Source organism: Xyrauchen texanus, chromosome 43 (assembly GCF_025860055.1).
Source record: "Xyrauchen texanus isolate HMW12.3.18 chromosome 43, RBS_HiC_50CHRs, whole genome shotgun sequence".
In the NCBI taxonomy this organism is placed as follows: Eukaryota; Metazoa; Chordata; class Actinopteri; order Cypriniformes; family Catostomidae; genus Xyrauchen; species Xyrauchen texanus.
The window spans coordinates 1,219,022-1,246,589 of NC_068318.1; the positions used below are offsets into that span (position 1 = coordinate 1,219,022).

At 41.5% G+C, this 27,568-nt stretch overlaps 1 protein-coding gene across 4 annotated transcripts in view; it reads left to right on the forward strand.

Annotated features, from left to right (window-relative positions):
* Positions 1-6,507: 6,507 nt before the first annotated feature.
* LOC127635968 (ras association domain-containing protein 6-like) overlaps positions 6,508-27,568 on the forward strand; it is a 50,499-nt gene continuing 29,438 nt past the window's right edge. For 2 of the 4 annotated variants that reach the window (XM_052116287.1, XM_052116291.1), the window contains exons 1-5: positions 6,508-6,644; positions 7,527-7,604; positions 8,578-8,656; positions 18,889-19,040; positions 19,840-19,940. In XM_052116287.1, coding sequence (XP_051972247.1) covers positions 7,546-7,604; positions 8,578-8,656; positions 18,889-19,040; positions 19,840-19,940 — 391 coding nt within the window. In that variant the 5' untranslated portion in view covers positions 6,508-6,644; positions 7,527-7,545. Of the gene's footprint in view, positions 6,645-7,263; positions 7,315-7,526; positions 7,605-8,577; positions 8,657-18,888; positions 19,041-19,839; positions 19,941-27,568 lie in introns of those variants that run through there. The other 2 variants (XM_052116290.1, XM_052116289.1) reach the window with 2 other exon arrangements.

Consider the following 27,568-nt stretch of genomic DNA (forward strand, 5'->3'; position numbering starts at 1 on the left):
AGGGGTATGACGCAAGACTGAGAGACACGTGGCAATACAGAAACAAAACAAAGCCATGTGCTCACAAAACACCCGAATGGCATGAGCAAACATCGCCAAGACAATAAAGCCGACAGACAAGATGAGAGAATACATAGCACTGCCAAATAAAGCGATGCCATCCATTCCCACACTAGACAAACCTTGAGCATACAACACAAGACAAACACCATGCCATGACAGAACAGCTGACAAAACAAGACAGGGCATTTGTGCGAGAGTTCGGCCACACACAAACCCAACAACTCATAGTGAAGTGGCCGAACCTCAGCACATCGTGAAGACAGCTCGTGACCCAGGCATGCACGTGCCTGGTATAAACTATTGACACAAGTGCACACCACCAAGATGACATAAGCGCAATGCACCCATATCAATAACAGACAATAACAGTGTCTGGATCCTGACACAGACCGAAACAGAACCAGACAGGGAATTCATGATCTAGACATTAACATTTTTAATCGGATAATTACATGGTGTCCCGATTAATTAATCGCAGATACAAATATTTGCTGAGAAAGCCCCTCATATAGATATAATTCAATATATAATGATGAAATAATGATACATAGTTATCTAAATAAACATAAAATATTCAGATAATTAAAATACATTACATTCTTGTGGCAGAAGAGTTAATCATTAATAAGACAATACAAAATCGGCCTTAGAATACAATGTATTGTTTACTACCATATTATTGAACATAAGCCAATCATTGGCATACAGTTCACAGAAATCCATTTCACAAGTGAATTTGTCAATCAGTAGGAGATTTATTATGAGGGCTTGTTTAAGGACCCGTCAATGAACATCTGCATCAGACATGCTTGTGTAGTGTCTTGGATGCTTTGCGTCATAAACATAAAATTTTTAGGTCAATGTGTCAAGTTAAATATAGTTTAATACTTGAACACATATTGAAGTAAAAACAAAATCCCTTAGTTCGGATTTGCGCTCCAAGTGTTTGGAAGGAGCGTAACGCATGTCTGTGTTGTTCTGCTGCTCAAGGGTGTTTTCTTCACTGTATAAACTGCGCATTGCAATGCAGCTGAAGTTTCACTTACTGCCCTCTGGAGTAAACAGATGGTACTACAAGCTTGCATTTCTCAGGAATCTTCCATATTACGGTCCGGGGGCATTGCGATTAATGGCGTAAATTTTTTTAACACGTTATTTTTAGTCAAATTAATCGCACTGAATTAACGCGTTAACTCGACAGCCCTAATGTTTATTAAATATTTGTAAAGACATTTTTTACTGGAAATGAAGACAAAAAGAGTAAGAAAATTTACTGTATGTAGCTTTGTGAGATATTTTGAATGCTGTAGGTGTTTTTTTAAAGCATAGAATGTCAAAATAATCACTGTACAATAGGTGTTAATATAGACAACCCCATTAGCTACATTTCTGTAAGAACTTTTTAGGATTGGCCCCTAATTATCAAGTCAGGTCTGCAGTTGCTGTCTCAATCTGTATACTCGCAAGCGGAGAAAGAATAGACACACACATCAGAGCATATCAGATCATTCTCCAACGCTTAATGTCCAGCTCATCATTATATATGTTCAGAAAAGCAACACGTATACTAGACTAACCAACCAAGTCATTCTTTACCTTATCTGGATGTGAAATACATGTTTGTTGAAATATGTTAGTTCTTAGGTCAGAGAGTATAGATAAAGGAAACACATTTCTATAGATGGCAGCTTGCTTACACACCCTTTTGCAGAACAGGAAACAGCTTGCAACACATCAACTGTGTCTTGTAACAGCAAAAGCTAGTTTTTTTACATTGCCCACTTTGATACTGAAAGGATCACGTAGCCCTCTCAACAACCCAACATACACATACATTTCAAACCTCGGCATTAGGTTTGTGTACATAATTAAGTATGTCAATCTTATGTCATTTTCTGGCTCTCCTAATTCTCAAGTTCCCGGTTAGGCACTGTTCAGCTCCTCCAGTACTTTCAACGTTCACCTTTGAACAAGTCAGGCCCTCCTCAGGTGCCGGTTTCACATGGTTTGTGTGGATCCACTGTGGTTGAAGGTCAGTCAGGACTCCCGTTCTGGTCACCGCCAGCACTGGAGTCAGGCCCTTTGGTTCACCTAACTTCTTTGGTTTCAGGCAATTCACCAGAACCTGCTAATTTAAACATGGATGAGTAGGGCTTTCTGCAGGCAGAGGGAGAGAGAGAGAGACATCACCTTTTATGCTGTTCAATGTTTTAATGAGGGAATTCACATATTCTGCAATCACTACCTCCATGTCACCTGTGGTGAGAGAGCCAGCGTGGCCTTTTACCCAAGGGGTCGGGAAAGGCCTACCCATTAGTATTTCAAATGGAGATAGTTTAACAACAGACGATTGTGACATTCTGAGTTCAGTCCACACAGCTGGTAGAACATCAACTCTTCTTCCGGTTTCGGTGCAGTCTTTGTTTAAGCATTCTTTTAATATTCTATTTGTCCGTTCAACCTCGCCTAAGCCCGACTGTGTGTTATACGGTACATTGAATTGCCAATTTATGTTAAATTCCTTCGCGAGTAGTTGAGTATCTTTGGACGCCATTGTCACTCTCAATAACGGTTGGAATGCCGAATCTCTGTATTATTTCTATTGCCAGAATTTTTACCACTGTTTAATCATTTTACCTCACACATGGGAAAGCTTCTGTCCATTTAGAAAAATGGTTCACAATCACAAGCTTTGTTATTCCTGCATGGCAGCATATGTTATTTGCAGGTGGCAGTTCCGGGTGTGGTAATGAGTCGTGCTTCATAGACTTGTGTCTGTTACTCTGTGTGCACGTTAGACATGAATCCAGGATTAGTTTTATTGCATTTCGTACCCCATTTATGCAATAAGTTTGATTAATTGACTGGATACATTTTCTTTTGAAAAGTGCGAAATACCATGATAATGTCGACAGAGTATTACTACTGCTGTCTTGGGCGGAGCCAGACGCCCTTAACAAATTAGTCTGGTCTGGTTTCACTTCATTTGAGGCCCAATGTTGAAGATCAGATTCAGATGGATTTGCCTGTAACAATTTAATATCAGTGTCTTTTACCAGTGTTGATTGCATCATGGAAACTGTCTCTTCAGCTTGATTCAGATCTGGGCTTACCACAACTTTCTTTGCAGCCCAACTTCATCGGCATACTTCGAGTCTGTATATATTGATTGATTTAACTTTAGCCAATTGGCATGATCTGAACAACGCAAACAACTCAGCAGCTTGTGTAGATTTATATTAGAGCAGATACGCTTCAATAATTTGATTCTGAAGTTCCGTTACAGCATAACCACACCAATGTACAGAATAATTTGGCTTGGAACAGGACCTGTTAATGTACAAATGGTCCCCTTCCTCCAGGGCGGATAATGAAACATCCGGCCTGCATGAAGTACATGTTTTCAGGCGATCAAGGTACAACAAGGTACATGTTTTCAGGTGATCGTGTACAACGTAGGTGGGTTTAATGGTCAGATTAGGAGTAGACAATAAAATAGCTTCATACACCAATCAATGTTGTGCTGTCATGTGATGTGTGGTAATGTTGTGCATGAATGCTCCTACCTGGTGAGAGGTGTGCACAACCAATGGATGTGAGAGAACAATATGTTCTGCATGTTGTTCCATTAACGCCGCAGCATTCACTGCTCACAAACATGTTGGGAGGCCTTTGGCGACTGTATCTAAAGTTTTTGACAAGTACACCACTGGTCTATATGTTCCGCCATGGGACTGAGTGAGGATCGCTGCTGCTGAGCCTGCCACTTCGTGCACATACAGATGAAAGGGTTCACCATAATTCGGTAGCCATGTCCATTTCAGCAGTCCACTTGATAGGTTCCTCAGCCCTTGAGATTGTTGCTTCTCTAAGGATTTTGTCGTATAAAGAGCTGTTTGGTACCCATGCTCGACAATAGTTCACTAAACCCAAGAAGCTTTGCATTTGCGTCTTTGTTTTAGGGTGTTGGAAGGTAGTAATCATCTTCACTCTGTCTGTGGAAAGACGAACTGTTCCTCTCTGTAGCTCATAACCCAGATAGTCAACTTTCGGTTTCACCCATTGCACCTTGTCTTTGGAAGCCTTGAAACCTGCGTGAGCAAGCAAGTTGCAAACAATCATCGATGCCATAGTACAGGACTTAGCATCGGGAACAGAAACCAAGATATCGTCATTATATTGTAGCAGACAGGTCTGTGGTGGCAGCTTAGTGTCTTTGAGAGTAGCTTGCACTACAGCAGAGAACACAGCAGGCGAGTCTCATACTGGTCCAAGTGTACTGTTGTCCACCATATGTGAATGTGAACAGAGGCTGCGTAACAAGCACGACTGGCACACTGATGAAGGCAGAACACAAATCAATAACAGTAAAATGAGTGTGGTCTACTGGAATTGAGTTAATGGTAGTGCACACATCCAGTACCACTGGAGACAATGGAATAATTAAATAAATAATTTTCCTTAAATCTTGTGTTAAACACCATGAACCATTAGCTTTCTTCACTGGATTCATTAACATGTTGTATGGTGAGTGAGTAGGTTTCAAAATACCTTGTGACAGGCACTGTTATATTATTGGGCCAATACCTTGCTCTTTTTCTTTTGACAGAGGATACCGTTTGCAGTATACTGGCAAGTTAGAGTTTTGCAACATATAGTCTTACTCTATGAGCCCGCCTCATTTTTGTCAGATCAGATCACGGCCCAATCACAAAATCATGCATTTTAAATAAGGTGGGGTTGTCTGGAAAGGTTACGGGTATATAGTGGGGAGCAGAAAGCTCTGAGGGTTGATCACACAGAACATTTTGGTCATTTCGGTTACCATTACGATTTCCACGGTTATCCTGTCAGTGATTGTGCCCGCTTTTACACTGTTGTAAATTATATTGTTTCATTCAACATTAATGCTTAAAGTGTCCCGGCTTACCACAGTAATAGCGATTTCTGTTGTTCTTACCTTGTACAACTTGTGCCATTACTGGGGTTGGTTTAAGTATAGTTGGGAATCCCATTATGGATCTTCCCACTACTGTAACCTTATACCATCGAATTGGCCTCACTCATAAATCGATTGTCAAATGAGCCTTCTCTAGAGTTTGGATCTAATTGTGTTTTTTTTTTCCTCTGACCACACAGCCAAATTGATGATATACTGTACAGCTCAGTATTATAACCTTGATTAGTCCGAAACATGCATTGTTTTGGTGTTTCCTCCGTTAGAGGACGGCTTATCTCCTGTCCCATAATACCACCTAAGTATGAGTATTCAGGTATATAATGGTTAGTCAAGAGAAATGAAGCAAGTTAGTAAAATGCTATCCGGACAGAGAGCAGGTCGGCAGACCAATATCTATATTTTTGCACCTAGAGAAATTTGACTTCGAGATTGCACTTTTCTTCCTATTTATCTTTCAAAATAGGGGTACCCCAACTATAGTCGCTTTTGAGGTGCAAAACCTCCTTCCTATTTATCTTTCAAAATAAGGCTACTCCACCTATAGTCGCACTTGAGATTAAGATTCTCCTTCCTATTTATCTTTCAAAATAGGGATAACATTTAAACTGCTGCAGTGGTGATGAGGTAAAACCTCCTTCCTATTTATAATAGGTTAATATCGTCTCTATGAAGAGGCACCCACGTGCAGTTATTAACGATACCGAGCCAAATTAACCTACGTCCTCGTCAATCTCTCATCAGACAGGTAAATACTTGATAATAAATCAGTCTTAACTGTCTGGAGAGATCCCACTTCTGGCACCAAAACTGTAAGGAATTTTTAGAATTGGCCCCTAAGTGTCAAGTCTGCAGTCGCTGTCTCAGTCCAGATACTCGTGAGGGGAGAAAGAAGTGACACACACACCAGAACATATCAGATCATTCTCCAACGTTTAATGTCCAGCTCATCATTATATATGTTCAGCAAAGCAACACGTCTATAGACTAACCAAACAAGTCATTCTTTACCTTATCTGGATTTGACATACATGTTTGTTGAAATATATTAATTCTTAGGTCAGAGAGTATAGATAAAGGAAACATATTTCTATAGATGGCAGTTTGCTTACACAGCCTTTTTGCAGAACAGGAAACATCAGCATCAAATGTTTTGTAACAGCAAAAGTTAGTTGTACAGGATAAAAAGTTGTTGAGAGGCCTTATTATTTGAAAATGTCTAATAAACCTTAAACCTTGAACAAAAATATCTTCACATCGTTTAGGGAATTCAATAATTCAATGCTGATGTCTAAGCATTTGAATTTGATTTGCATCATTTACCTACCATAAAAAAAGCATTCCTCTACCGATGAGACATTTGAGCTGAGAGATTCATACCTATGGGTGTGCTTATGCATTGATTGTATTGCTAAGTATTTCCAGAATGCACTTTGCAGAGGTGAGTTGGATCAAATTACAGCACAACAGTGATCACAAGCACCAGGAAAACACCTGACAGGGACGCATCCTCTTCATTCGGTCCCTATTATCTGACCAGACACTGCTGTAGTTGCAGCTCGGGAAGAGATATGTGACCCATTCCTGTGTAAGTCATTTGACATTGGATCTAAGGAGGCAGCAGGTTAGTGAAGCATGGTGTTACAGTGAATTTATATGACATAATGTGTTAAGACGCTTTTATATTTATGTTACTGGTAGATACTTTCATACAACAGTGACTTACAAGAAAGTACATATTATGTAATTAAATGAGAACATAGCTAAGAAAATTACAACTTTGAATGTGAACACACATATTCAAAGATGTGTGTTTTATCTAAAACGCGTTCGTGCATGTGTGTGTGTTTGTGTATGTGTGTGTGTGTGTGTGTCGTTATAAATTGAGAAGAAAGTGCATTTGTTGAATACACTCTGTTTAATTACTATATTTCCAAAGTGAATTCATTTACGACATTGTTTTATATATTTTTTTAGGTTGATTGTAATGGCTCACGTGCTTAGAATGGCACTGAAAACCATGCTGTTGACAGATGTATTTACATACAGATGCATATCTTTTGCCAGTCAAAATACTTTCAAAGTTGTGTTTGCCGCAGAGCTCGATTTGTATCTGTGGTTTTCAGAGAGCATGCCCTGACTTGAATAACCACACCACTCCCTCGTGAGCACAAATTCACTGAATTGTCCTGTTGTCAAGGGGCAAAGTGAAAGTAGAATTCAAACAGCCCTATAAACACAAGACCAGAATTGACTTTTGCTTTATTTTGAATGACAACATAGTGTCTAAAAGGGTATGTTTACTACTCACATTTGTTTGGACCATTTGAGTAGCCCTTACACAAATACCAATGATTCTATTAATGCGGACTAAAAGGTGTTTTCGATAATGTTGGAACACATTTACATTATTATCTCGACATAGAAACAACAGGCTTGACTTGAATATATTCATTTGTCAAACATGTCTTGTTTTTATGGTAATCTGTTTTTTTTTTTTTTGTAGATTGGGTTGGTTTTTTGAAATGAATGCAGGCCAGTCCACATGTGTTGTTGAATTTGGTAAGGGGAAGTCCTGTTCCAGGTCAGTAGTAATTATTGTATTACTAATTATTATTTATTTACTATATCTGATATCATATGGCAAACAATATATATAGTATATTGTATAATATATAGTGGTGTTGAAAGCTCTGAGACCACTTTAAATATCTGGGGTTTTAAATATAATTTAAATCTGTAAATAAACCGAAAACTTGGTAATTTGCAAATTCCGTATTTTCAAACCAACGCAGCAATTCAAGCTTGAGGTACCACCTTTGCTAGTCGCAGTCGGCATGGGGGCAGTCAGCTCCAGCTGTACAGGCAATAAACAACACGTACCAAGAGCAGAAGCACTAAATTAGCAATAGTGCAACAGAATTAGTTCTTGCGTTCAAATACAGCTGGATGGAGCAGCTGGATGGATAAAGAAGCATTTTTCAAAGTTTTAAACTTTGCTTAACTTGTCCTAAAAATGCAACGTTTATGGCGCAACACGCTGAAAACACAAGACGACACATAACATAGTGTAACTCTCCAAAAGCATCCATCTGACGCATGTAGACCATCAAAAATTGCGCAGACAGAAGGCAAAAACTCTTCTTGAGAACAGCCCTAAAGTCTACCTTTCAGTTTGACCAACTCAATTGCTAAATGTATTGCTGTGGGCTGTAGCCCAGTGATAGGCATGTGGTCAATGATATGAAAATAAATGTACAAATATTTTGTATGGTCTAACCAATGTATCTGAATTGGTATATATTAAATATATTATATTTATAATTAGAATATACAGTATGTATATATTTAAATTATATTTTTCAATTTAAACCTTTCACTAAGATTTTGATGCTGTCATGAATCTTGTATGAATTTTAAAAAAGAAAAAATCTAAATAGAAGGATTTTTAGTGTGGCCTCAGACCTTGACCAAACAATACCTGCAAATTATTATTATTCATTCAATTTCCTGATAAATCATTTTTCTTTCTAACTCAATTCATCATCCTGTCAAAGGGCTGAATTTTCCTCATTACTGAACACCTACAACTGCTTTCTTAATGACAAAACACACCTACAGCTTAATATCTGTGAGGTAAAAATCATTCTTATATCTTTTACAGTTTATTGTGCATTCATTTCATGAATAGAGCTACATTTATACATATCAAATGTATTTTTGAAAATTAAAATGTATAGTTGTGTGCTCAAGTAAGTAGTGTGTGTTTCTGCACTGTTCTTTGGACAACTTTGGCCCACCTATTCTATGACTTACCAAAATAAAAATAAGAAATAAAGCTATTTTGCTGTCCTCTGCTGGCAGAGAAGAGTTTAGCAAGACAATAACTACGTTTCCATCCAGGGATTTTTTGTGAAAAAAGTTTTAGCGCATCAAAGTAAAGCTGATGGAAACGCACATTATCGCTAAAATATCACAAATGTCGACATAATATTTTTCTGTTTAACTCAAGCACATGAACTCTATGTCGATACATCAAATGTCGCGAAAAAATGTTTTGGAAACACATTTTGTCGATAAAATTTCCATTAATGCAAAAATTTTGTGTCACATTTTTTGCCCCAATCGTTAGCCTGTGTCAATCATGACGACAGTATTGAAAGCCCATTTATTGTACGTGATTATGGATTGATCTTTACGGCATATAGAGCCGATCTGCAAACATGACACTTCCAGGAGTGCCAACACAAATATCTTGTGCACATTGAACAAATTAATGGCCACTGTTTGCTATTAATTTAATCACAGTAGCCTATCCATCCATTTATTTATTAAAGTTTCTTTTCCACACCATTCAAAATAATAGACGGCAGTCACGGAATTAGCCCACAGTACAAAAAACATACAATTTCTGTGCACAAAGATGTTTTAAATGAAGAATAAATACACAATATTAGGAAACAGGGCTGGACTGGGAAGAGTTTACATAGCAACTGGCACAAAAGTGTTTGCTGTCCTTTTCTGCATATTGCGGCGCTGTTTTGTGGTCCGTTCAGCATAACACGTTGGCTCATGTTAGCTTATCGCGAGCCATTCGGCCCGTTTCGTGGCCAACCCACCAGCCCGCTCGGTTCCAGTCTGATTGGAATCCCTGCCAGAATCTGAGTGCCCCTCGCGTGCACGCGCATTACGTCAGTTGACGAGACAGCGATGCAGCTAGTTTAAAACTCTTCCGTCTAAAAAGCGTTTATAATCAATATTTTTCAAACAATTAACCAAAAGGCAACATAGTAATTTATTATTTAAATGCATGAAAGTGTGAATTAAAAAACATTATGTAAATTAATTTTGATGAAGTAACAACGAAAGCTGAAACTAAGCAGAGGCTTCGACAGTGCAAGCATTATACCATATGTTGCTAGCGTTGCAGTTGTGAATAATATGTTTGTGTAATGTGCATTGATATATGTTTATTATGTCAGATGTGTACATTATGCAAAAAGGTGTAATATGTATATGATGTGTAAGAGGACTGCACAAGGGAACAAGCATTCAAGGAATTTCACTCCTTTCACAGATAAAACAACATAGAATTGAACTGCATTGACATGCTATTCATGTAGGTTATGGTGTTATTCTAGTCATTTGTAATATTGACTATATGAACTCATATCATTGGACCTAAATATGAACATCATACAAATTTATATTAATTAATCTGTATCATTATGGTTTACACCATAAAAAACATACTAAAGTACATTGATGAAATGTGTGTATATACAACAAGACCGTAAATAAGAGAATAAGTAATATATTGTTAAATAGTAAGGCACACAGACAAATCTGACAATTGAAGTGAATATATGAGGGTGAGTTAAATAAGTGAGCCATTATGTTTGTGGATAGCATACTCACAATTTCACCAAAGGGGAAAGGTAGATTCCAAAATTGCATAAGGATTTAAAGATTTTACTTTGCAATATACTTAAACGTTTATTCCCACAGTGCAAGTATTAATTTACTCACATACTGCAACAAGCTAAGTTCTGCTTATTTTTTGAATAAAGATGAATCTTATCTGTAATAATATCCTTTGGCTATAGCATATCAATTGTAATATCCGTCATCCATAACAACATGGGTTTACCTGTGGGGATTATCATTTTGGCAATACTATCATGACGCCTGCAAAAATTGGAGTGCCCTCCCAATCTCAGGATTAAAAATACACAGAGACATCACATTTACACTGGGGACATATCTTTCTATGGAGGCTTTGTCCTCAAAACATTTTACTGTAGCTTTAATAAAATGGGTTTACCTGGGGGGATTGTCATTTTGTCAATCTTATCATTACACCTGCCGAAATTGGAGTGCCCTCTTAATCTCAGGATTACAGTGTCACAGAGACATCACATTTTTACTGGTAACATATCTCCCTATGGATGCTTTGTCCTCAATACCATTTGACTGTAGTTTTAATTAAATGGGTTTACCAGGAGGGGTTATCATTTTGGCAATGCTATTATTACACCTGCCAAAATTGGAGTGCCCTCCCAATCTCACGATTAAAATGTCACAGAGACATCACATTATGCAATTAAGATGGCGGCACGGTAGCACGCAGCGGCCACTCCGGATCCAAAATGGTGCTATTTTTGTAACTTAACCCGACTTTTACGACACAAGGACATCGGAGAATCTGGTGTACGTGTCTCCCATCGCCAGACATTGCTAAAATATAAGATTCATGCAACAACCAAGCTGCATGATGATCTGTAAGAGAAGCTATGCAAACTCGGCTTGCTGTGGAGACCAGGCCTCCAGTCCTCGGCGTCACTTGATGCCGGTGGCTGGGGGAGGGGACGTTGTAAGCGGTTTGCAAGGAAGCAAAAGCGCAGCAAGAGGGTGGGGGTCCATGCTAGGCTAAAAACAAACTTTAGCCGGCCGGCTCTCCCGTCTATCCTGCTCTCAAATGTTTGCTCCCTGGACTATAAAGTGGACTACATCGGACTCCAGCAGACTACAGACTGCTGCGTCTTTGTTTTCACGGAGACGTGGCTCAGCGACAGAGTGAATGTGTGTGATGTCTCTGTTAACTTTTAATCCTGAGATTGGGAGGGCACTCCGCCATTAAGATAGATGGGCTCGCCTCGTTTCATGCAGACAGAAATGCAGCTTTGTGCGGTAAGACTCGCGGTGGTGGCTTGTGTGTTTACATCAACACAAAATGGTGCAATAACTCTATGCTAGTCTCTAGTTACTGCTCATCACTGGTGGAGCTTGTGACTGTTAGATGCAGACCTTTTTATTTACCATGGGAATTCACCACTGTTATTATAACTGGCGTTTACATTCCCCCCAGCAGTAACACTAAGGAAGCGCTCGGTGAACTGTATGGGGCTATTAGTGAACTGCAGAATGCTCACACTGACGAACTGTATATTGTCGCCGGAGATTTCAACCATGTGAATATCAAGACAGTGCTCCCTAAATTCCACCAGTATGTGGACTTTGCAATGAGAGGGGCGAAACCGCTTGATCTTGTTTCCACAAACATCCCAGGCGCATACCGGGCAGAGCCCTGCCCCCACCTCGGCTACTCAGACCACATCTCTGTTATGCTAATTCCAGCAAACAGACCGCTCGTCATATGCACAAAACCGCTCCAGAAGCAGGTGAAAACCTGGCCAGCAGGAGCCATCTCTGCTCTTCAGGACTGTTTTGATTGTACTGACTGGCACATGTTCAGGGAGGCTGCAACATATGACGACTCTAACAACTTGGAGGAATACACAGCATCAGTGATCAGCTACATCAGCAAGTGCATTGATGATGACACCTTCTCCAAGACCATCACCACACACTCCAACCAGAAGACGTGGATGACTGTGGAGGTGCGTGCACTGCTGAGGACCGAGACTTCGCCTTCAGAGCAGGCGACAAGGCTGCCCTAAGAACAGCGAGGGCCATACTGTCCCGGGCCATCAGAGAGGCAAAGCGCGCACACACCCAGAGAATCCACAGTCACTTCCAGGACAGCGGCGACACGCGATGCATGTGGAAGGGCATCCAGGCCATCACCAACTACAGGACAATATCAGTTGCCTGTGACAAAGATGCCTCCCTTCCAGATGCGCTGAACGACTTCTACGCTAGGTTTGAAGCACCAGAACGACGTGGTGGCAAGAAAGACCCCTCTTCTCCTCCCAACGACCAGGTGCTGTGTCTTAATATGGCTGATGTGAGGAAAACTATACGTAGAGTCAACCCACGGAAGGCTGCTGGACCAGAGAACATTCCTGACAGGGTGCTCAGAAGATGTGCAGAGCAGCTGGCAGATGTTCTTACCGACATCTTCAACATCTCTCTGAGCAGCGCCGTCGTTCCAACATGCTTCAAGGCCACCACCATCATCCCCATGCCAAAGAAGTCTTCAGTGTCTTGCCTCAATGACTACCGTCCCATCGCACTCACACCCATCATCATGAAGTGCTTCGAGAGGCTCTTCATGAGGCATATTAAGACCTCTGCTGCCCCCCTCACTAGACCCACTGCAGTTTGAATATTGTCCCAACCATTAAACAGACGACACCATCGCCACCACCCTCCATCTGGCCCTCACCCACCTAGATAAAAAGGACTCATATGTTCAAATGCTGTTCATAGACTTCAGCTCAGCATTCAACACAATCATTCCTTAGCACCTGATTGAAAATCTGAACCTGCTGGGCCTGGACACCTCCCTCTGCAACTGGATCCTGGACTTCCTGACTGGGAGACCTCGGTCAGTCCGGATCTGGAACAGCATCTACATCACCACCACACTGAGCACCGGGGCCCCCCAGGGCTGTGTACTCAGTCCACTGCTGTTCACTCTGCTGACTCACAACTGTGCAGCAATGCACAGCTCGAACCACATCATTAAGTTCGACGATGACACGACCGCGGTGGGTCTCATCAGCAAGAACAACGAGTCAGCATACAGAGAGGAGGTGCAGCGGCTAATGGACTGGTGTAGAGCCAACAACCTGTCTCTGAATGTGGACAAAACAAAAGAGATGGTTGTTGACTTTAGGAGAGCACAGAGTGACCGCTCTCCGCTGAACATCGATGGCTCCTCTGTGGAGATCATCAAGAGAACAAAATTCCTTGGTGTTCATCTGGCGGAGAACCTCACCTGGTCCCTCAACACCAGCTCTATTGCCAAGAAAGCCCAGTAGCATCTCTACTTTCTTTGAAGGCTGAGGAAAGCACATCTCCAACCCCCCATCCTCACTACATTCTATAGAGGGCTATTGAGAGCATCCTGAGCAGCTGCATCACTGCCTGGTTTGGGACTTGCTGGTTTTGGACCTTGTCGGGCCATAAGAGCAGACAGCACACCGACATCACTTTGTATTAGTCCTAGTGGACTATGCAACACGATATCCAGAAGCAGTGCCTCTGAGCAACATATCAGCATGTAGGGATGCGGAGGCACTCTTCAAAATAACATCTTGACATCATCAGTACGTTCTTGATCTTAGAGCAAAACTCCACCCCTTGGGGCAACTAACACAGGAGAATTTGCTCCAAGCTCAAGATCGGCAGAGCCGAATGTATAACAGGGGAACTTGACAATGGGAATTTTCACCGGGAGATAAGGTACTCGTATTACTCCCCACATCGAGCTCTTAATTACTCGCCAAGTGGCAAGGACCCTTTGAGTTCACATGACGAGTGGGGGAACTCGATTATGAGGTAAAGCGAACCGATAGAGGGGGCGCACGTCAAATATATCACCTCAACCTCCTGAAATTAAGGAGGGAGGCGGTCCCTGTGACGTTGACTATGGTAGTTCCGGAGAGGGCGGAGCTCGGCCCGGAGGTAAACACAAAACCTACTCATATCACCCCAGTCACTCGTGGAGACCACCTCTCACCGGATCAGCTCGCAGGAGTGGCCAAGTTGCAACAAGAGTTTGCAGACGTGTTCTTCCGTCTACCGGGTCGTGCAAACCTCATCCAGCACCACATCGAGACTGAGCCGGGAGTGGTGGTACATAGCCGTCCCTATCGCTTACCCGAACACAAAAAGAAAATGGTTCGGGAAGAATTGGATGCGATGCTTGATATGGGGTAATATAGGAATCCCACAGTGATTGGTCCAGTCCTGTTGTTCTAGTTTCGAAGAGGGACGGGTCTGTACGGTTCTGTGTGGATTATAGAAAAGTCAACGCGGTGTCTAAATTTGATGTGTACCCGATGCCCTGTGTTGATGAGTTGCTCGATCGGTTAGGTACTGCTCTATTTTATTCAACATTGGATTTGACAAAGGGTTATTGGCAGATCCCCATGACACCAATTTACCGCAAAAAAAACAGCCTTCTTCATGCCATTTCTATTGCACCAATTTGTGACACGTCTGTATGGTTTGTTTTGCTACGTTTCAGTGTCTCATGGACCGAATCCTCAGACCGCATACAGCTTACACCGCGGCCAATTTATATGATATTGTCATTTATAGCAATGATTGGCAGCGGCAAATGCAGCATCTGAGGGCTGTCCTGAGATTGCTGACGCGGGTGGGGCTCACAGCAAACCCCAAGAAGTGTGCAATTGAGGAAATCGAAATACAGCACCGTGGAGGAGTGTCTGGCCATCAAGTGGGCGGTCCTCACCCTCCGGTACTACCTGCTGGAGTGGGCCTTCACGCCCCAATCCAATGGCTTCACCACATGAAGGATACCAACGCGCGGATCACCAGGTGGAATCTGGGTCTCCAGCCCTTTAAATTCAAGGTGATCCACAAACCGTGGGTGCAGATGGCTGCCACCGACATCCTCTCTAGAAAAATAGGGGGAGGGGGTGGCACGGGAGAGCGGATTAAACCACCCACGCCACCAGCAGTCGAGAGAGTGAGTCTGGGGCCTGAACAATTATTAATGTGAAGCTATAGAGTTCATATTGTGAAGCTGAAGACTTTGTTTTGTGAAGCTGGAAAATTATTATTGGGAAGCTGAAGAAATATTATTGTGAAGCTGTGAGCATTGAGGTATGTCCATTAAAAATTCTTACCTGAGAGGAGCAACTCACCTTTCGTGTCCTCCTTATCATTGTCAACCTTTACAAGGACACAACCTCCATAGGAAGACATGTCCCCAACCTAAATGTGATTTCTCTGTGACCTTTTAATCCTGAGATTGAGAAGGCACTCCTATTTTGGCAGGTGTAATAATAACATTACTAAAATGACAATCCCCCCTGTTAAACCTATTATACTTAAATTACAGTCAAATGGTTTTGTGGACAGCCTCCATAGGAAGATATGTCCCAGGTGTAAATGTGATGTCTCTGTGACCTTTTAATCCTGAGATTGGTAGGGCACTCCAATTTTGGCAGGTGTAATAATAGCATTGCCAAAATGAAATTCCCCCCTGGTAAACCCATTTAATTAAAACTACAGTCAAATGGTATTCTGGACACAGCCTCCATAGGGAGATATGTTACCAGTAAAAATGTGATGTCTCTGTGACAATGTAATCCTGAGATTAGGAGGGCACTCCAATTTCGGCAGGTGTAATGATAAGATTGCCAAAATGATAATCCACCCTGTTAAACCCATTTTAGTAAAACTACATTCAAATGGTTTTGTGGACACAGCCTCCATAGGAAGATATGTTACCAGTAAAAATTTGATGTCTCTGTGACATTGTAATCCTGAGATTGGGAGGGCACTCCAATTTCAGCAGGTGTAATAATAGCATTGCCAAAATGATAATCCCCCCTGTTAAACCTATTATATTTAAATTACAGTCAAAAGGTTTTGAGGACACAGCCTCCATAGGAAGATATGTCCCCAATGTAAATGTGATGTCTCTGTGAACTTTTAATCGTGAGATTGGGAGTGCACTCCAATTTTGGCAGGTGTAATAATAGCATTGCCAAAATGATAACCCCTCCTGGTAAACCCATTTAATGAAAACTGCAGTCAAATGGTATTGAGGACAAAGCCTCCATAGGGAGATATGTTACCAGTAAAAATGTGATGTCTCTGTGACATTGTAATCCTGAGATTAAGAGGGCACTCCAGTTTCGGCAGGTGTAATGATAAGATTGACAAAATGACAATCCCCCCAGGTAAACCCATTTTATTAAAGCTACAGTCAAATGTTTTGAGGACAAAGCCTCCATAGGGAGATATGTCCCCAGTGTAAATGTGATGTCTCTGTGTATTTTTAATCCTGAGATTGGGAGGGCACTCCAATTTTTGCAGGAGTCATGATAGTATTGCCAAAATGATAATCCCCACAGGTAAACCCATGCTGTTATGGATAACGGATATTACAATTGATATGCTATAGGCAAAGGATATTATTACAGATAAGATTCATCTTTATTCAAAAAATAAGCAGAACTTAGCTTGTTGCAGTATGTGAGTAAATTAATACTTGCACTGTGGGAATAAACGTTTAAGTATATTGCAAAGTAAAATCTTTAAATCTTTATGCAATTTTGGGATCTACCTTTCCCCTTTGGTGAAATTGTGAGTATGCTATCCACAAACATAATGGCTCACTTATTTAACTCACCCTCATATATTCACTTCAATTGTCAGATTTGTCTGTGTGCCTTACTATTTAACAATATATTACTTATTCTCTTATTTACAGTCTTGTTGTATATACAAACATTTCATCAATGTACTTTAGTATGTTTTTTATGGTGTAAACCATAATGATACAGATTAATTAATATAAATTTGTATGATGTTCATATTTAGGTCCAATGATATGAGTTCATATAGTCAATATTACATATAAAATGACTAGAATAACACCATAACCTACATGAATAGCATGTCAATGCAGTTCAATTCTATGTTGTTTTTATCTGTGAAAGGAGTGAAATTCCTTGAATGCTTGTTCCCTTGTGCAGTCCTCTTACACATCATATACATATTACACTTTTTTGCATAATGTACACATTTGACATAATAAACATATATCAATGCACATTACACAAACATATTATTCACAACTGCAACGCTAGCAACATATGGTGTAATGCTTGCACTGTCGAAGCCTCTGCTTAGTTTCAGCTTTCGTTGTTAGTTCATCAAAATTAATTTACATAATGTTTTTTAATTCACACTTTCATGCATTTAAATAATAAATTACTACGTTGCCTTTTGGTTAATTGTGTGAAAAATATTGATTATAAACGCTTTTTAGACGGAAGAGTTTTAAACTCGCTGTACCGCTGTCTCGTCAACTGACGTAATGCGTGTGCACGCGAGGGGCACTCAGATTCTGGCAGGGATTCCGATTTCGGCACAACACCGGCCCCAAAGTGCGTTGGTCCACCGGGAAAATGACCGGTATGCCATATTACCAGTCCAGCCCTGCTAGGAAAAAAGCTAGAAAATCGGTTGAATTACATTATCAGAATGTTCTGCACTTTTTCAAGACTATAAACTATCAGAACTATTTGTCCAATGTTTCACTTTCAGAAAACAAGCTTTTGAACATTTTAAAGTGTTTAAATATTTTAAATCTAACCCTCTTTACCTCGGAACGCATTTAGGCTACTGCTTCTTCAGAAAATATACATTTTCATTTTTAAGCAAAAATTTATTTTAGATGATAATTAAGTTCAGTTGGTCATTAAAAGTTGCTGGAGAAATATGCGGGACATAATGCAGTTGTGATGGCGATGCTTTTGATTAGATGATTGTTCAAAATATTGAATATATGTATCATATGTAAACCCTGATATAACATTGAATTTTTTCTTTAATAGCTGTGCAAACAGCATATACACATAAATTGATGGTCCTTATACTTGGACAGAATGTTTCCGCCACTACTTTGTGCAGGTTGCCAGCTTGAACAGGGCCATGACGATCCGCTTACGGGTCGGAACCGGTGCCAACCTGCGATATGCGCAACATCAGGACCAATATTACAGTCCTATCAGAAGGGCAACCGTTCCCTTTTGATTGCAATTCCTCCTCTTCTGATTGCTGTTCTTTGGGAAATTAAAATGATAATAAACTGGCAAATTTTAATGAATTGTCTCAATACTCTACCCATTTTACCAAAACTTCGGAGGGACATCTGGGAGGCGAACTGGCGATAAACACACATTTCTGAATTGAAACGGCTTCAGGGCAGATTTATTTTGCGCTAAACCAAAACGTGTGCGACGGTGGTTTTTTTTTTTTTTTTTGGCATGACGTCATCACGCACATAATGATAAAAGGCCTTATGAATAGAAGGCAGAAGGTGGCAAATGTTGCAATTTTATTTTTCACATTTTCAATTTGTCGATAACAAATAGCACGAAAGGTGGATGGAAACATTTTCTTTTTTGCTATTGCAGAATGCAGGTCAGGTGACATTTGAAGGCATCCTGGTCATTTCCTGGGGAGTAAAGAAACCAATTCGGCTAAAAATACAAGATGAGAAACAGATTTTTCCAAATGAGTCTCCAGTCAAGTCACCAGATCCCATCAGTCCACTTGGAAGCAAGAGGTTAATTCTGTGATTCTACTTTCAATTGTTTATATGTAGACGTGTTAAGTTGTACAGTATGCTGACAACTCAAGACAATTCAAACAAAAATAATAAATATTTTCACTATTATTCCCAAGGAAAATATATGTTGTCACACTGTATGGGGTAAGTTGTCACAATGGGAATCTGCCATTAAAAATCAAATTACTGTATAGGCTTTTGAAATAGTAAAACAATTATGAAGCAAACAATTGTAAAAGGTAACATACAAAAATATCAAACATTTTATTGGAATTTTAACAGAAACTGTAATGAATAAATTATATAAAAGTATAATTTACATGTAAAACACATGCGACAACTTGCCCATAATAGACATATATGGCATATAATCTACACTTGACACCTGAGAAGACAATTCAGCCATTCATTATAGTTGACTCTTAAAATATACCAGAGGGGTTTTATTGTGATCATTAGATAAATCACGAGCTATTACAAAAAATATGATGTGATAATATAAGAATTTTATTTTGAAATACAGAATTCACAAAAATGAATAAATAAATGAGTAAATAAATAAATACATATAATTTAAATGTTTTGAACAATGTTCTTTGTAACTAAAATGTGATTCATTAATTATTATAACATTCATTTTCTGTAATTATCATTGGTTAAGATTAACGGGAAACAAGGGTACAAAAATTAAGATTCAGACATTTGTACAATAAGAAAAGGAAAAAAAAAAATTCAAGCTTTTATGCCTTCTTAGAAACTATGGTTGTGACATGATTAAATGTCCCATCACTGACAGGGGTATGACACGCTGGGGAGAATTTGATGATCTTCATCATATTGATGAACTGGAAGAAGTTATTCAGAATGGATCCAAGGAACCTGATAATCCCACTGAAGGTTTTGTTTCTTTGACATCAGATGCTCTTGCTACATTTATAGATATAGTCAATATTTAATGACACTGGAACTAGTGCTTTGGCGACCAACAGTAGTTGAAATTGAAAACTTCTGGGTAGTTGACATGTCCTGCGGTGTGACAAATGCTCCATCAAATATTATTTAAACAGCATTTTGTTAATTTTTATGTATGCAGTTTTGTTTTTTGATTTTTTTCTGGCTATATGAATCTGGAGTCTACTTTGAACAATGTAGACCTATTATTTTTCACATTGCAGTACCATAAAAACCTGTGAAAAACATACAGTGATAAAACTGCTATACTCTCACGAACCTGTCAAGAAAATTTCCTGGTCCTATTTGACTCCAATATAAAAAGAAACTAATGTGAAATTACATTTTGTATATAGAAAATGAAGCCTATTTTAGGGCAATTAAGATGTTAAGATTGTATATATTTTCGTGACAATTTAAATTACGACACATTTCACCCCCATTTTCATTATCGCAATGCCACCATATATTGGTCATTATGTTATTTCATAATAAAGTAATTAAAGGGATAGTTCTCCCAAAAATGAAAATTCTCTCATCATCTACTCACCCTCATAATATCTCAGGTGTGTATGACTTTCCTTCTTCACCAGAACACATTTGAAGAAAAATTGAAAAATATTTCAGCTCAGTAGGTCCTTGAGCTTTGCTCTTGCAAAACCGCTCACAAGCGAATGGAGATTTCTCTTTTGAAGCTACAAAAATCACAAACAGTCAGCATAAACATCATCAATATGACACCAGCAGTTAAATAAATGTCTTCTAAAGTGACACGGTCACTTTTGGTGTGACCAGAGATCAATATTTAAGTACTTTTTAACTATAAACCATCGCTTCTGGAAAGCTTCATGAGACCGCAGAGTTCACATGGTCTCTCATGTGATGTATTCGCGTATGGATGTAATCTCATGTTCTCCACTCGGTTGAGCCATCCAGGATAAGCACACAAACACACCACTGTGAGTAAAGAAACAGATAAATACAGGGCCCTGTCAGAAGCCAGCGGCTGAGCGCCCGTAGGCAGAATGGAGACGTGAAGTACGCGTAAGTATAGTAAGTATATCTGCGAACCAATCTAATGCAAGCGCAGGTTATAATTTGTTTCTGCGTGAGCATTCTGAACGGGAGTTTGTTCAGTTGAGTTCGGTTGAGAACCCGCAGGTCCAAGATTGTCCACAGTCCCACTGTGGGTACAATGAAGTAAGGGCTGTAGAGACCCTTCTCCATCTCGGCTGGAGGGACAGGCTCTATCGCATCTCTGAGTAGCAGGGTCGTAACTTTTGTACTTAAGGTGCTGGCATTTCCGCCGCACATGCAGTGGAGTATACCGCCGAGATGAGGCGGGAGCCTGAACTGAATCGCGTAGCCGAGTCGGATGGTCCTGGCCAGCCAACGCGACGGGTTTGATAGGTACGTCCAAGCTCCGTGCGAGGGGCACTAATGTAGAGCCCGAAGCCATTTGTTTTGAGAATAATGGCTGGCTGATGAAGTTATTGGCTGGCTAGCCGGCTCAGTAGGCCAGTGGAACTAAACATGCATTCCACCGGCACACTACCTGCGTGACGGCAGAGATCGCGGAGAAGTATGTTGATTAAGAACGCAAACTTTTGTTGAATTTATGAGAAATCTACAGACGCAAACAGACCAAGTGTAGTAAAATAAAGACCTAAATGTTTATTTCGGACTTTTTTTCACCACAAGTCTGAAAGAAGATATGTAATTGAGGACACTTACTGACGTGGCAAGATGGCGCCTGTGCTTGGCGACGCGTCTGTCACTTTTCTGCTCTCACGTACATTTGTAATCCTCATCGTGATTTTACTTGTGTCAACCCTATCAACTACCAGCTATGTCTCTGCAATTATACAATATGATCGGGCCGCACTGTTCTGCATTAAGGAACATATGCAGAACTTGTACACCTGGGACAGATGTTATGAGTTTCTCCCTCCAAAACTGGAATGCCAAGCGCCACCGTCAGAATACCTGCTGCTTACCCGGCGCCGCGGCAGGAGAAGGAAACGAGGATCCAGGGCTGGGGTTCAAGTCAGGAGGAGAAAGTGGCGATCCCGTGGATTTTCGCCTGGGCCAAACGGATCCAGAGCTCCGGGAGTGAGCGGTGCCTGAGGCCGGTTCCGGTCTGCGAAGTCAGATCGGACGCGGCTTGTGCGTCGTCACCTGTGTGGAGCACCTCTGACCGGATCTTTCCCACCCGGCCTGCTTGCCATCGTGTGCCCCGTCATCGTACCCTGTGCCCGGTTACCTGTCGGACGGATCATGCCATCCAGCCCGTCCCAGGACAGCCCTCGTCACGCACGCGCTCTATCAGGATTGCACTTATTAACGCGCGCTCCATTGCGAACAAGGCTTTTACTCTAAATGACCATTTCACAAATGAGAACTTGGATTTTATGTTCATTACGGAGACTTGGCAGAGGGAGAACGAACACTTCCATCTTAAAGAACTATGCCCTCCGGACTGCTCCGTGTTTGGGACTCCTCGGCTCGCGCGACGTGGAGGCGGTCTTGCGCTGGTCTTTCGTGACTATTTTTGCTGCAGTTTGACTATTTTTGCTGCAGTTTGACGGACACAGCTTCTTTCGACTCATTTGAGATGCAGATGTGTAAGGTTGGGAAAACACACCCCTATTACTGTGTTTTAGTTTACCGACCTCCGGGTCCTGCACGCACATTTCTTGATGATTTCTCTGAGTTTTTAACGTCTATTATAAAACTAGATCGCGTTTTAGTCCTTGGGGACTTTAATCTGCATATTGATGATCCCACTTGTTTGATTGCAGCTGAATTGTTGACTACCATGGACTCGTTCAATTTTGTACAGCATATGTCTGGCCCCACACATAAAAAAGGTCACACGTTAGATCTGGTCTTCTCTTGTGGCCTAACCATAGATACATTGAGTGTGGAGGATTTAAATATTAGTGACCATTGTTGTATATCGTTTAATTTGTCACTTATCATGATGCCTACTGTCTGCAATGTTATAACACAAAAACGCATCATTAGTGAGACAACACTTAGTGATTTCTCTGCCTCCTTTGACTCTCGCCCTTTTGCTGATTGTGAGAATGTTGATTCATTTGTGCAAAGTTTCAACAACCACTGTCGGTTAGTTTTGGATACGGTAGCGCCTGTTAAAAACATTTCAGGGTCACATAAAAAGCCCTCCCGTGGATGAATAATAACATTTGTAGTTTTAAGAGAAAATGTCGTAAGACAGAGCGTCTGTGGAAAACAACTAAATTAGAAGTACACAGACTCCATTTAAAATATATGATACTGGATCTGAATGAGTTGATACAGCAGGCTCGCTCAGCTTATTTTTCCAAACTTATGTCAGGAAATAAGAAAAATCATAAAGTCTTGTTTGACACCATCGAAAATCTAACTGCACCTTCAGCTCCTCTTGTGCCTGTGTACACACATGAAGACTGTAACAACTTTTTGTCATTTTTTGTAAACAAAGTACACGACATTAGGGCCAGTGTCAAAGCCCCCTAATCACTGTGTGTTTTACTGAATGCTCAATGGTGTTATCTTGGTCGTCTTTTACTCCTGTTAGCCTACAGGATGTGAAGACATTAATAGGAAATATGAAACCAACTTCAAGCCCCGCTGACATTGTTCCAACACCACTGTTGTTGAAAATGTTTGATATCGTTGGCCCCTGTGTGGTAAAAATAATTAATTTGTCACTTACATCTGGCTCAGTCCCCAGCTACTTCAAACACGCTGTGGTAAACCCGATCCTTAAAAAGCCCAATCTCGACCCTTCAGAACCTAATAATTATAGGCCCATATCAAAACTTCCATTTATTTCAAAAATTTTGGAAAAAGTAGTGGCATGCCAGCTGACTTCCTTTATGGAGCAGCACAACCTATTTGATATTTTTCAGTCTGGTTTCCGGAAAATGCACTCCACTGAAACAGCTCTTATCAAAGTCTCTAGTGATGTGATGATGGCAGCGGACACTGGCCGCTACACTGTACTTGTACTTCTCGATTTGAGTTCTGCCTTTGACACGGTAGATCACAGTATACTGATCAACCGGCTTCAAAATGAGATGGGACTATCTGGATCTGTCCTACAGTGGTTCTCTTCCTATATTCAAGACAGAACCTTTAATGTTTCTATAAACAATGTACAGTCAGATGTGACCAATTTGTCCTGCGGAGTGGCACAAGGGTCAGTTTTGGGGCCTATTTTGTTTTTACTGTACATTTTGCCACTTGGTCATATTATGGGTTGTTTTAAGGATGTATCGTATCATCTTTATGCCGATGATGTCCAGTTGTATTGTTCTTTTAATGATGCTGAGTTCCATCGATTGTCACTGTTCTTAGAGTGTGTGTCCTCTATCAAAGACTGGCTGGCCACAAACTTTTTGCAGATAAATGCAAGTAAGACTGAAACATTGATCTTTGCTCCAGACCATAAGATCCCGGTGATCAAACAGCACCTTGGCTCCCTTGGCTCCTCTGTCAGATCCAGCCTCAGAAACCTGGGGGTTGTGTTTGACCAGGCCATGTCTTTGGAGATACACTCAAAACAGCTTGTCCGAAACTGCCTCTATCACCTCAGGAATATCTCTAAGATACGTAAAATGTTGTCAAAGAAGGATCTGGAAATTATTATTCATGCTTTCATATCAACTAGACTTGATTATTGCAACTCTGTCTTTACCTTCATGAATAAGTCTGCTGTGAACAAGCTGCAAATGGTTCAAAATTGTGCTGCTAGACTTTTAACTGGTGCCCCAAGAAGGTCTCATATCACTCCCGTTTTGTTGACTCTCCACTGGCTCCCTGTAAAATATAGGATTGATTTTAAGATTTTAGTGCTGACTTTTAGGGCATTAAATAGTCAGGCCCCACAGTACATCAAGGTCCTTTTGAGTCAGCACTCCTCTAGCCGCACTCTTCGGTCTTCTGGCCAGAACCTTCTTATGGTCCCCAAGACTCGTTATAAAACCCGTGGGGACCTGTCTTTTCAGTCTGTTGCCCCCAGACTGTGGAATGCCCTGCCCCTGTCTCTGCGTCTGGCTGACTCTGTTGACTCTTTTAAAAAAGATCTGAAGACTTGTTTATTTAAGAAGGCTTTTGGTTGATGGGTTTTAACTAGTGTCACTTTGATTTTACATATGTATTGTATATATTTTTATATTGTTTATATAAGATTTTGCTTTTACCTTTCTCGTGTACAGCACTTTGTGATTTTATCTGTGAAAAGCGCTTTAGAAATAAACTTTACTAAACTTTACTTACAAATATCCAGAAATCTCAAAATTGACCAGTAAAAAAACCCGATGTTTTTGCCTGCCATGTCTCGCCTTAATATAAACACACACTGTTATCAGTATTATTTTGGACAAAGTTTTGCACATTTCACTTCTATGTACACTGAAGCATGTGTCGTGAATTAGCAGTGGTTTGTTACTGCAGTAATATCACGTTCAATGCTATAAATCTCTCCGTTCCAGAATATTTGGTTCATAACTTCAATCTTTGATTCAGGTGTATGTGCAACCGTGCCCTGAAGATTTAACAAAAGTCTGGGTAGGCCTAAGTTACAAAAAAAAAGTAAGTAGGAATTAGGAAAGTATGTGAGAAGTGAGATCAAAATTACCTTGCTTGCTTCTTTCCGCCATTTCACCTCAGTGCGAGAAAAAAATGCATCGCTTCTTCTGTACGGAAAACGAGCAATTTTAATTGGTCGTCAATTCACTGTGAGTCTGTGTATCGTAGCAACGAGCACAAGACTGTGCTGTTATGAATCCAGTGGGAAAATAGATCTTGTGTATTGTTTATATATTTCATGTGTGTATGTCTCTATGTGATAGAATTATTATTTGATGCAAATAATTCTAGCCGGCTCAGCCAAACTTTATCAGATGGCGGGTCAATTTGGCTTAAGAAATTGTTGGCTGGCGGCGGCTGAAATTCTAAATGGCGCAAATGGTGGTGCCTGGCGGCGGCTTCGGGGTCTACACTAACGGGACGATCGTTTTTAGCAAACCGGGTGGGGCTTCGCAGCGGGGGGAGCAGGTAATAATGCGTAGGGAGGCAGAAGCGCGTCCTGAGGCTTGGGTGCTGAGGAAGACTCAAAGCACTTACCTTGCTCTGCGCACACGGCAGGGGGCGGGTTAGAGACTGAGGAGGAGGTCCTGTAGGGACATCATCAGAACTCGTCAGCGCTGGCCTGCCAGGGCTGGACAGTCGCGGGTCCGGAGTCAAGATGACTACATCCGGGGTGCCGGGACTGTAAGACTTTGGTGTCGGGGTGCTGTGAGAACGGCGTGAACCGGCTACATGCCCCAGGAACTGAGAAAATCGCTCTTTTATTAACAATGTGGGTAACACGGCCTGAAGGGGGTGTGGCAACGAAGAATAAGGAAAACAAGGGTTTTCCTCCCGGCCCTCCACCGGGGGACAGCCCGGGTCTTCCTTCTCAGGGGCGCTTAGGAGATGCACGTATCCTAGAGGGGGTCCTGGAGACGGGGGGCGTACACCGCCTGCGAGGCGCTCGACGCTGTGGCTGAGAGCTGGGCCCATTCGAAATGGAGCTGCCTGTGGTTTAGTCGCAGGGGCGGGCTGCGTTGAGGCGGCGGCGCAACATGATGTGAGATATAGCTTCCGTCTGCTCTTCAACACAAAAACTGCTGGGTAAAGTCGTCGACACCGTGCCGTACTGGGCGCGTTGTCAATGTCACTCATCTCCACCAAATTCAGCCACAAATGCCGCTCCTGGACCATGAGGGTGGCCATCGCCCGCCCGAGTGCTTTGCGCTGTGACCCTCATAGCTCTGAGAGTGAGGTTGGAGGCAGGGTGCAGTTCCTGCAGCACATCGGGATCGGGATCACTACCCAGGTGCAGATCTTTAAGTGCCTTGGCTTGGTGAACTTGCAATAGATCCATGGATGCAGGGCGGAGGTGGCCTGTCCAGTAGCGCTGTAGGCTTTCGTAGTCAGTGACAACGTTGTCCTACAGGCCTTGGAGGGGAATACCGGGTGGTCCCGCCAGGTGGCGGTGTTCTCGTGATACAAGTGGATCGCAACCGCCCTGTCCACTTGAGGAACCTCCTTGTATCCATGGACCGCCCCACCATCCAGGGTAGTGAGAGCGAGGAGGTAGGTTCCAGGCTGTAAACAGTGGCCTCCACAAACTCATCGGCTCGTCATGCACTTCCGGAAACAAAGGTACAGGGGGGGGCATGGCTATGAGCAGCACTCTGGCCAGAGGAACCGATCGAGTAGCCGTGATGGGGGGCAGAGGTTTCCAGTCCACCTTGCACTCACGCCGGCCCGGGAAAGCATAGCCAGTAGAGGTGAGTGGAACAGTAGTGAACTCAGCTTTGCTCTTGCACAACCGCTCAGCTCCGAAGAAAAAATCTGTCTGACAGTCGCTCGCCTGCTCCCCTTTATACCTGTATGTCCCGGGCGGGGCATGCAAATTCTGTCTGCCAACTTGACATTGGCCTTTTCTCAAGTTCAGAGGTACGCAAGGCTCTCAGAAGAGACCCCTTGTGTCACTAAAATCGACAAAACTTCAGAAG